This window comes from Netta rufina, assembly GCF_964035555.1.
Source record: "Netta rufina genome assembly, chromosome: 8".
Lineage (NCBI taxonomy): Eukaryota > Metazoa > Chordata > Aves > Anseriformes > Anatidae > Netta > Netta rufina.
In genome coordinates this window covers 30,538,301-30,550,341 of record NC_140131.1, presented here as the reverse complement: position 1 = coordinate 30,550,341, position 12,041 = coordinate 30,538,301, and the positions used below count along the sequence as shown (strand labels likewise).

The 12,041-nt window shown below is 37.3% G+C and overlaps 1 protein-coding gene across 1 annotated transcript in view; it reads left to right on the top strand.

Annotated features, from left to right (window-relative positions):
* The window catches only part of SLC44A3 (solute carrier family 44 member 3), a gene marked incomplete at its 5' end in the record, with an annotated part of 40,281 nt that overhangs the window by 16,248 nt on the left and 11,992 nt on the right, over positions 1-12,041 (top strand). The window contains 3 exons of the mRNA XM_084290970.1: positions 1,910-2,075; positions 7,962-8,118; positions 10,677-10,760. Of these exons, the coding sequence (XP_084147096.1) occupies positions 1,910-2,075; positions 7,962-8,118; positions 10,677-10,760 (407 nt within the window). The remainder of the gene's footprint in view (positions 1-1,909; positions 2,076-7,961; positions 8,119-10,676; positions 10,761-12,041) is intronic.

The window sequence follows — 12,041 nt, the reverse complement described above, 5'->3', positions numbered from 1 at the left end:
TGATAAGGGATCTGAGATAAGAGTAATATCTTTTTTACAACAGCAAGCATCTTGCATTTCACAGTCTTAAAATGCATTTGAATATAATGGAAGCAGTGGTATTAATGGGAATGATCAGCCTTACAGCATTGCAAAGAGTTTAACTGTTTAGTTAAAATTGATAACCTTTCAGAAAACAAAATATTAAAAAAAAAAAGTAAAATTCTGTGTTTGCACTTCAGCAAAGGTTGCCTTGCTGAACAAGCCTGATACCTACAGTACCTACAAACACCTCCTTGAGGCCAGTTGTGTTGCGTTGATGCATGCGAGTCTTGATTACAAGAGTGCTGAGAACAAGATTGGCTCAACTGTGGGAAGAATGCTTAGTTTGTAGGCTATAAATCTATTCATAGTCTTGTTCTTTTTTCCATGCCTTTCAATAGCAAATAGTTCTTCTATGAGCATCTAAGAGAGATGAGTTTCTTGTAGTGCTAATGTTGTAGGAGTAAAATAATTCAATTTTTAAAATACAGACACATATTTAAGCTAACCACATAGTAACGATTATGCACCTGTGTAGTGATTTTTGGTCCTTTCAAAGCACTTCAAAATAATTTTGCAGTGCTGCTATGGGGTGGATTAATATTTTTCATAATTTACGGGCAAATGCACTTCGGTTGTGAAGGCTTGTAAAGCTTGTCTAAACCTGATAGCTGAAAACAAATCTTTATTGTTTCTACTCCTTGCTATTCTTAAGTATGAATTCTGTTGTTGTAGAAAATAGGACAGAATTAAGTGAACCACTTCATAGCTTACGATCTGTGGTATTTTTGAACTCGCAGATGGTGCACATTAGTGCTGGCATTAGAATGCTGCTCCAGCAGTAAAAGACAATTCTCTCTCTTCTTTCAAGCAGTTGGAGTAAGAAACCACTCACCTCCAGAGATCATTTTATTCTGTGATCATGTATATCTTGAAGGTTAATGAAGTAAAGGCTTGGTAAAATAAAAAGAAAAAAAGCAAAATCAAAACATTAAAAAAACAACCATGGGTTATGGACCTAGAGACCTTTCACTAGGAATGAATGTTCTGATACAGTTATTCTGTGACTAGACTTCAAAGTGAAGTGTCATAAATCGGATTGTATAGGGAAAGGTCTGATTGCTAAGTTGCCTGAGTTATTCCTACCTTTTGAGTATGGAATGAATTCTTTGTTATTAATGGAAGTGGAGAGAATTTTATTTAGCTTGCATAAGTGCATTTTTCAATGTTCCTCAATGTAGTAGTCACACTGGAGCGCTTACTACGATACAGATATCTGCATTATTATTGGCACTGGGTTTGGAGAGGCTTTCCTTATATGCCTGTATTTTGCACAAAGATTGCAGAGTATAGAGAATGCAAACTGGGTTGCTGTTGTTCTAATTAGTAGTAGTCATTAAAATAGTAATTTTGTTTTGTTGCAGTGTTATACATCCTTAATATTTCTACGCACTTTTTCTCTTTTGCTCCTTATAGAGAAAATCTAAAACATTTCATAACTATGAGTTAATTTCAAATTTGATTGAAGAAAACAAAGATATTTTTAGGATGCTTCTGAAGCGTTTCATTACTCAATATTTTAGTAATGTTTTCATAGAAATCTTTACTGATCTGTATTTCTCCTCTTGACTTTATTGGCAGCTGTGCTTTAGACCAAATTAAAACCCAAACTTTTACTTTTTGCAAGGTTGTACTTTTCAAAATTCTATTTCAATTACAAAGTTTTGGCTTTTTGGTTTTGTTGGAGTGGGTAGAAATAAATATTACTTGAACTTATTTTTTATGTTTTTTATTTCATTGAACAAGTGTTAAGAAAAAGGTTACATACATACTTGCTTGTTCTTCTCTAATGAATTGTATTAATACGGTGATACAATCCCAATCCCAGGTACCGCACAAACCACTTCAGAAGGACAGGTAGAATACCGAGCTCTGTCTGGAATTTGCTACATGGCATGGTACCATTTTGTTGGCCTTATCTGGACTAGTGAATTCATTCTTGCCTGTCAGCAAATGACAATTGCTGGGGCAGTGGTTACTTGCTACTTCAACAGGTAAGTGCTGAATTGCCTCCTTATAGTTCTGGGGATTTGCTAGCATTTACTTTCAGTCTCTTTCTAGGTAAGGTAGTCTCAAATGAACTGCAGTTTATGCCAGTATTTTGGAATCCAGTTTAATATAAAATAGTGTTACTTGTTGCAAGATCTTGATTTTACAGTGTGAGTGATCTTAATATGACTCACCCCCTACCACTTGAGTTAATGGGCCAAAATGAGCCATGATACAAGCCAAGAGAACGTTGTTGACTCTGATGAAATTGCCATTCATAGGGCACAAGGCTGCATTTGACCCTTTTCCAGGAGACTGGAAGCTCCAAATAGGGATGTAATATATAGGCCTGCCATAATTTTATGTATTCATTGGCCATTTGACCTCTTCCGAAGTGTTCATCCCTGCACTGAGTTTCCAGTTCTGACTGTGTAAGTGCCTAGTCTGCTCCACTTTTTTTGTTCTGTGCAGATATTTTCAGTTAACTGTGAATGTTTTAACAGCCTGTTAAGAACTTCGAGATGTAAAGAAAATTCCTTGAATTTTATACTATATTGAAAGGTAAAGGTGGAGGAAAAATCCCCACTTATCATGATTTGTACTGCTTTTTACATTTAAAATATTTTAAGATGAAATTAAACTGGTTTCATGCCCCTGTGCGGTGCTACCCTGTCACTGTGAGGGAGATTTAAATCCCACAATTGCTGGGCTTTTTTTTTTTTTTTTGACAATGGGAAGAGTAGTATCTGGAAAGCATTTTTCTTCATAAATATTTCATGAGCTTTCTTCCATTCATTGCTCTGTTCCTCCACTCCCAGCAATGAGGGTTTCCATCTGTGAAAAACTCAAGTGTGGCAGGAGAGGGCCCAGAGCGCTTCAGCCAAAGCAGCTTGGGACAACTGGGACTGGGGACCAGGGAAGGGAGACTTTGGGCTTCACCAACACCTAGATAGCAGGTTTCTGTTGATGCTCTTTAGAACATATCCCTGGATGTTTCAGTTCCAGAGAAAAGCCTCTTTCCAAAAGGTTTCCAAATGGTTTCTACTGTGCCCAGCGGAGACATCAGTACAGGGCCTGCATGCAGGAGTGCTCCAGCTGTAGCAGCAAAGCTGGAAGGTGTAACAGTCAGTGGTCATTCTTGTTTTAAGCAATGTTTAGTCATCCCATTCAGAAGGCCAGGGCAGGGCACTGTTTAACATGTACATTACGAATTCTGTGCTATGATCCTCTACACAGCCGACAGCCATTCCACAGAATGGGTGCTAGTAAGGGTGCTGACAAAACCTAAAATGCTGGTTTTCAAAAGGTTAAGACCTGCTGAGTGACACTGCTACTTTACATCCTGTGAAAGGACCTGATAAGGGAGGAGCTCATAGTTCAAGTCATCTCCTTTTTCCCTATTGAGGCTCTGAGTGCAAGTAACTAGCATGTCTGTGGTTCCCTGGTAGCTGGCTGCTCTTTTCTCCTAAGCAAATTTTATGTTCTTCAAGCTTTAGCAGTTGAATTAGCTTTGGCAGCTGAGTGCTGAGGCACTAAGTGTTCATTTAGGTTGTTTGCTTGGGAAAGCACAGGAAAGAAAGTAAGTTTTGCTGCCTTTTACTGTTTCGCATGCTGCAGTGCATATTTGAACAATACACCATCTAAATCCCCAAGGTAAAGACACTGTCCATATCTTCATGCAGAGCAGGGAAGCAGCTGTAAAAGCTGTTGTGTGGTGACTTCTGCTGCTCTGTCAGGGTCTTCCGCTTTCCAGCTATTTTCTACTGCTGCAGGAACTGGCTGTGGAGGACAGAGGGTTCCTGCACCCACTTGTATTGAAATCATTTTTGTACTGCTACTTTTGAGCCCTCCTTTTGCTTGCCAGGTTAAACATACTGTTTTTGAGTGACTTGTGCTTGGAAAAGGAAATGCAGGTTTGGTGTGGTGGTGACCCCTCTTCCTGGTCTTTAGGCTGTCAGCACAGACCTGCAGAGAGCAGGGAAGGGACAGGGAGAGGATGGTGAGCTACAAGAGCAGTCGCACTGCCGAGGGCAGGGGTTATCTCAAGCTGTTCCAGAAATTCAGGGCTTGCCTGCTATGTGTTTTTAATGTATTCCCTGGGGCAGCATCACAAAGGCATGTCACAAGAGTTTGTTTATGATACCTCGCAGAGATGCTTTCTTCTTGGCTTCTGAGTGCTCCGAGGAAATGGCATGGCCTTTCCGTGCGGAAATCTCCTTCCACAGCACATGCAGCCATGTGCTGTGCGACCGGCAGCCATGCCAGGTTTCTGAGCAGGGAGGGCAGGGTGGATCTTTTAGCTGGGTCAGCGTTACAGGTAGTGTACGTTTGACCTGCAGTACCACCACCACAAATTAATTTTGCCTTCTTTGGTTTTAGATGAAACATGAATTTGTGAAATAATGTATTAATTCAATAAAATAGATTGAATGGTTACTTTTTATGACTTGTGAAGAAGGCTCAGTCTAAATATATATATATATATATATATTCTTTGTTATTATTGCTGTCCTACATGAGGGTTTATTTTCACTTTGGTGTGCTTAGGGGTTATTCATGTATTTGCCTTTTTGATTAGATGAGCTTTTTCCTTTCCCTGCAGTTAAAGGAGGGTGGTATGCTAACTCAACCTGTGTCACAGGGATCGCAGTCCTGTCCATGTTTGAGCTTATCCAATAACTAAATCTTGTATGTATGTCACTGCAGAGTGTTGATCAGGAAGTATTTGCAGGACTGGAGTTTTCCACCTGACTCTAAGATGCTCAGCACCACGAACTTCCAGTACGAGACTCAGTAAGAGGTGAAATACATCTCCCAGTAAACAAAGCTTTATGGATTTACAATCGAGATTTGCACCAAAGTCATTGAGACATGAGCTAGGACTAAATTTGTAAAGGACTCCTCTTCCCTTTTCCAAGAGATCTGTAGCATTTATGAGCATCCTTTACCCTACTGACCTACCTCATGAAAAGGGTTATCAGCGTGCATGTAGTCAAACCTGTCCCTGTGATGCTGAGAGCAGCTAAAAGGGCAATTTGAAGTACACTCTGAGAGCTTTCTGTTAGCCTGATAATGTCTCTTCTGTTACAAATCTTGAAATTCTTAGTACTTCTTTAAAAGCTGGAATTCATATTTACCTGGAGAATATATGATTCGTTCGTTAATACTTCTGAAGTATTTTACAGTAAATCTCTATTTAGGCACTCTTTGAAAAAGGTGAGGCAGGATTAAGAAAACTATAAGCACAGTTCTGAAAAGGAGAAGTGTTTTTGTTTGTTTGTTTGTTTTTTCTTTTAAATACGCAAGACTTCTGTGTGGGTCTAGGTGGCATTTTTTCATCACACAAAAAAAGTGGTTTTAAAATTAAAGATGAGATGCTTGTGTGATCATTCAATCCAAGGAACTTAGTGTTAAGAAAGGTATCAAATATCACAGAGCTCATAAGAAAATAGACAGTTGGCAGCACTTGAAAAAATAAAGTGATTTAAAGATGATGTAGTATCGAGGACGATTCACAGGATTTTGGAATGATAGTGTTCTGTATGAATCAAGCAATCCCTTGGTGACATAACATGGGAATACTGAAGAGGAAAATCAAGCTGTGGCCCTAATCAGTCCTGTAACCAGTCCTATCAGGAATCTTCCTGTTTTCCCCTGATACCTTGCATATGTTGGGGCACTGCATCCATGCCATGAGTCTGCATGCATAGATTCACTGAACAATACAAACTTTCCACAAAACCTTATGCATGTGGCTGACTGCATGCTTCTACTAAAGTTGTTTCAGGATTGCAGGCATAATGTAAAAAGTGGGATGAAACTTCATCCTTGAGGGTACTTGGGTGTAGATGGATAATTGAGCCAGTCTTGAACTTGATTAGTCACAAGTATAACCTGTTGTTGTATTTGGCTAGCTATTGCCCTATGTTTCCTTCCCTGAGCCAGAATTATAAGGAAAAAGTTTGTTCTTTTTCCAATCTGTTTGGAAGCAAAGCAAGAAACTTTGTCAGACTCTGTTCTTGTGAGGATTCCAATGCTAGGAAAAGAAGACGTGGAAGAGCTTCCAAATGTGTAGGAATTTATCTAAACTTCAAATTCTGAGATTTTTGCTCATTAATCAGACCTGTTAGAAGTAGGAAAACCGTTCTTTATTCTTCTCCGTGGTAGCAAGTAAATTATCAAGTAAACTTTATCCTTTTTTATTTCACAGCCTTGGTTGCCTTTTAACTTGCAGAAACTTAATTTTTATATTCTGAGATTTGACTGAGGCTGTTATGTGTAGGACAGTGTAAAAGGGAAAAGGAAACACTAGTGCTATCTGAATAGAGTAACTTCTCTATATTGAGATGTATGTGTTTCCAACATGGAAACCTGATAACTTGGAAAAAAAAAAAAAAAAGACTTATTATAAAATTTCAGTATCCCCAAGCAGTTCCTCTAGTTTTGAGACCAAAAATAATAAATGCAGCAATTGCATTGCTGGAATTTCCTATTTAAAATAATGTGGTATATTCACATACTTAAATATAACTGCAGTTAGTGTTTTGAATGAACTGCAGTGATACCTTCTGGATTATTGCAGAACTGTGATACACATCGTAAAGCAGTGTATATGAAGACTTAATTAAAAAATATTTATAAAACAAAAATGTATTTGTAGATACTTAGCCCCAACCAGTCACTCTCTCTTATCACTTCCTTTTTATTTTTTACCTTCTTCTGCAAACTATTAATTTTTCAAGGTAACAGATGTTTTGAAGGAATCACTTATGAAAATAGGACATCGTATTTATGAAGTCTGATCTTTACTTACCCACTGTTTCTGTTGCTTGAGTAACTTTTTCAGGGTTGGGCCTATTGCATACAGTTGCATTATAGATGGATAGTTTGTGACTCTTAATCATTGGTGTTTTTTTTGTTGTTGTTGTTTCTTTTTGAACCCTCCAAAATATTTTTTTAGGTATTTATAGTGTTAATCTGATTGATTTTTTTTTCTTACAGTGTTTGAAGAGGGGTTGGGGAATGGCTTTAAATTTGTTTCCTGGATTTCATATAAATTCTTGAGAGCTGTGTCATACTATTCTCTGTAAATGATTGACATTAAACTGAACTCTATAAAGGAAGCAAGGAAATAAAACCTGTATTTGGGATTCTTAGGCCAGTCGTATGAGGTTAACTTTTTGTCTTTCCATTTGAAATTTGGGAAATACATTATTTCCCCAGAACGACACAGATTGCAGAGGAATTACAAGATTTTTAGGCCAAATTATAATGTTGAACATACAATTTGAAATTCCTTTCTTGTGTGTTCTTCCATTTTAAAACAAAACCTGTTCAGTGAGAAATAAAAAGCATTAATTATCTGAACAAAATTTAAAACAAAATTCAGTCAAGTTGCAACAGTAACTAAATCTCAGTTTTGCACAAGAGATCTTGTTATATTTGTTCTGTTGTTAGCTTTATCACTAAAGCAGAAATAGTGAATTCATTCCTTCAGACTAAAATCTTGCAGAAAAGACAGTCAAATAAAAGACTGAGAGGATAAAAGCGACAGAAATGGGAGGGAGATGTTTGAGGAAGTATTCTCAGATGTTGTTCACTTCTGTTCTTTTCCATAGAATTTTTTTCTAGATATTTTTTCCATTACTGAATATATCAAAATAGTCATTGCTTAAGAATTAAACAAATCTAATAAAAGTTATAAACTTGGCTACTTTGCTTTGGACTAAGGTGAACATTCAGATGAAGTCAGAAGGAAAATTGGAGTAGTTTTAAGTGTGAAAGGGTATACCAGCTTAAATGCTTAAATCTCCAAATACTAAATTGATACTATGCATATCTCCTTAAATAACAGTTTCCAAAACATTTTAAAATGTTATTTTTCTTTCTAGAAACAAAAATAGCCCACCACGTCACCCAGTCCTGTCTTCCATTTCAATTATTTTCTGCTATCATCTAGGAACTGTTGTAAAAGGCTCATTTTTAATTACTATACTGAGAATACCAAGGATTGTTGTCTTGCACCTTTTTAATATCCTAAAACAAAAGGTAAGTATATAATTCTGTAACACATAAAAGTAGTAGTTAAATGGTGAGGTTCGAGAAAAATATTGTGAAGAATATACTTTGTTTAAAATGGATGACATAATGTGAATTTTTATTTTATCCCATTTTCTTCATGAAGAAGGCCTTTTTCAAGTGCTTCCATTTTTTTCTCTCAACTCAGATATTTATATGAGGAGAAAATGCTAACATAAAAACCACTTTTATTTAGTTTTTGTTTGGAAATGTTTTTATGGCAGATAAAGGAAAAATACAGATTTGGCAGAAGGCTTTATTTAGAATTTTCACATCATAGATTAAAAAAAGTAAAGTAAGAATTATATTGTTTAGTAAAAAATACCTTTTACAGAAAAGATTTCACGTGTTTTATGATATGTGTTTATGGAAAGAATATGTGAAATAAGAACTATTCCAGAGATTTATACAGGAGCCAAACCACATCTATTAAGGTATATAAAAATACGGCTAGGCTGTTGTGGTTGTTGCTTGCATTCTTTCTGTCTTTCATGCATCTCTGCATCTCTTACCTTCTGCTGACAACATACCAGTGTGGTTAGCTCTGGCACTTCGGCAAGGAGAGAGTGAGCTCTCGTGACTGTACAGCTCTGACTTCAGAGGTAGATTTAGACAAAGTTTTTAAATGTAGGTCTTAGAATTCATCTCTTTTACTGCAGAACAAATGCCTCGACCGTGAAGCGTGTTATATATAGTTTTGACGGTATAGTTTTGAGCATCCCTAGTACCTCCGAGATGTATGTGGGTATACTTTGAGAATGCTCAGATAAAAAAGCCCTTCGTAATACAATGCTCAAGAGATGTAGAAGTGACTGGGTTACCATCGCTTTCATATGAAAGCATATGATGGTTATAAAACATGGTGATTTGGGTCAATTAAGAATTTTGTTTAAAGATGGTAGGTGGGTTGTGTTGTGCTAGAAAGAAGACAGAGTATTGCCTGAATCTAGAGGAAGCAGAATCAGTGGACTTGTTGGGCATGCTTGTTTGTAATCTGAATACTTGTAGAAATACCTCGGAAAGAAATATTACTTTTTTTTTTTTTTTTTTTTTTTTTCAATAGTAGCATGCTTTAAACTCCTTTTGGTCCAGCTGCCAAGCATCTAGCTAGGATGTGACATGTCCCATTGCCATAATTGCTCCTAAAGAGGCTATGAAGTGCTCAGTCCACAAAAGGATGCCCCACAAAGTAACTTTGCTCCTTCCCATGGCAGGAGGGAGGGGCTGTGGCCCCTTTCCATCAAAGCTCTCTCAGTAGAGGGCAGGAGAAGTACTAAAGAGGGAGAAGAGGTGCTGCATTCTTGTAGAGCTCACCCAGATTTGTCACCTTTGCAAAATAAGCTCCTGTTTTCTGAGAAGAGGAGAAGTCAGGGGTTTGCAAGCTTTGCAGGTAAATTCACTGGTGTTTCCTACACAGCGGTCTTCAACTGCAATCTCCTTTCTGCTATTCTGCTTGAAGTCCCTTACTCTGTTTTGAATAAACAGTGCTTAATGAGATTAACACAGTTGTAGTAAAATCATCTCTCCAGCAAAGCATGGTGGGATTAAAGTATTTCTCTGCTGTCAGGAGTTTGTATGTACACTCACCATTGTAAAGGAATTATTCATGGAATATTTTCAAGAACTTGGGGGAAAAAAGTTGGGAGGCCCGTGGTTTCAACATAACTCCATGGTAGCTGTGGGACCTGAGTATTTCATACAGTAACTGGAAGATCTCTGCTTTCCAAAACAAAAGAAAAGCATTCTAGCCTCTGGAAAAATAAGGTTAAAAAGACTCAAATATCACTGAACTGAAATTCCTTTTGCTGAGAAAAACAAGCATTTAAAATTGGAAGGCTACCAGGGTTACCAAGATATCTTTTTCTTGTCTTGTTTGATAAAATCTTTGGTGATGAAGAGTTCTGAGCTCTTGGTGGGGCTGTGGGGGGTAGAACAAACACTGAGTTTCCTTCTCTGTTTTTAGTATGAAATTAATAGAGATCAGTGGTCTGCGGTCTGTTCTAGAAAAAAGTATTTTCCTCATGTCTTGGAAAGTGATTGTATGCTCTGGATCAACACAAACACATAAGTCCTGCCCATTTTTTAATTTTTGACCATTAGGATACTGCTCATTTCAGAACCGTGAAAGTTTTTTGATAAATGACAAAAGAAGTTTAAAACAAAAAGTAAAAAACAAACAAACAACAAACTCTACTCCCTAAACACTGCATAGTACTGTAAGGGTTACTGACTTGCCTGCCTGTTTTGTTCTCCGTGCAGCTGTTAGCTCACAAAGCTGCTTACAGCATTTATTTTCTTTCCTGGAGAAGTATCTTCCATCTACAGGAAGAAAAAAAATATGCTCAGCTCATCAGTCATTAATACTGTAGGGTCTGAATTAAAAACAAGTCCTATAATCCAAAAGGAAGCATGTGCTGCCGAAGTGAATACTGTTAGAAGAGTCGGTCACCTGTAAAGCATGCTTTTCTAAAATGGCAGTTTTGAGTCTAATTCTGTGTCCAATAACCAAACATTTCATTTTATTGCAGGAGAGTGCATGTGCAAAGTGCCTGTTGAAATGCTGTTCCTGCTGGCTGTGGTGCCAGGAAGGTTGCTTAAGTTACTTTAACCAGGTACGCTGTCATCTCCGCCACTCAACCATCTGCACACCTAGTTTAGAAACCATGTGTGTATGCTAGCTCCATTTAGCATGACTAAAGCAATATCCAGTGCATACAAGTCAAAGCTACCTGCTGGCTAGCTAAACAAATAAAAAATTCTTCAAGTGTAGGTAGAGATTGTTGCAAAGAAACAGGGAGTTGACAAACATGCAAGGTAATTGAGTATAAATTTTAGAGAACTTATTAATACAGCTTGAGATGACCCTTTCAGGGGGCCACTTGCTATTTCTGAAGGTAAGAGGACAACATCTTGTTAAGTTGTGCCAGAGAGACAATTGAAATGTCCAGGTAGAAGGAAGAAATTAAGTGAGAAACAGACCTGGAGATGCGTCATTAAACTAGATACAGTATTTTCCACTTGAAAGTCCCTGTTAAAGAAAACTGAAGTCTTGGCTGATTTCCATTATCAAAATATCTGGGAATATAAACCATGATCAAAAAGCCAGATGATATAATGCTCTGCATTTGAAGGACTTCTTTGTTTTGTTAGCAGTTTTGTTTCAAAAGTGCTTTTATTGGAAATGAATGACTTATGACATGCAGCAGGTTTTCTGATACTCTTTCCTTTCTGATCCTTTTCTCCAGATTTATGAATATTTCTCCAAGTTCTATGTACATCATTGTAAATAGTTAATTCTTCTCTTTGTCAGTCCCCTTTTGTTATCTCTGGTGGCTGTGATATTATTAATGTGACAAGGAATCAGATGTTCTTGCTGATTCATAACTCTAACTGTTGCTTTCTTTGTTCTCATTGCTAAGAGCAGCAGTGAAGTAAACAAGACAATGCTGATAAAGGGTCAGATTTCTCATTCTAAAGTAGTTGCATAAATAAAGCTTAATCCTGGACAACTATGAAAAGAACATTTTTCACTTAGTTCACCTTAGATTAAATACTTGTGCGGTAAAATCTCTGGTTCTAGCCGATGAATTTTCCAGACTTAATTTTTTAGGTAGTTCTTACGGTCACTGACTCGGCGAGGAATCTTAGAGTTCTTTTTAACTCCAGGCTTCCCGTTTGTAGTCACCCTTTCCCTTTGGCTTCCTGCCTTTCAAAGAGATAGCCAGCATCACAGTGTTTACTTTCTCCAGCTGTTGTATGGTATGTGTTTGCTAAAAGGAGAATTAATTACAGTAATGTACTTTCTTTTGTTTCAGAAGGCTGTATTGTATCTCTTGTTCCCTTAAAAGATTTCCTGTTTCCTAATCTATTGTAGGCAAATTTATTTCTATACA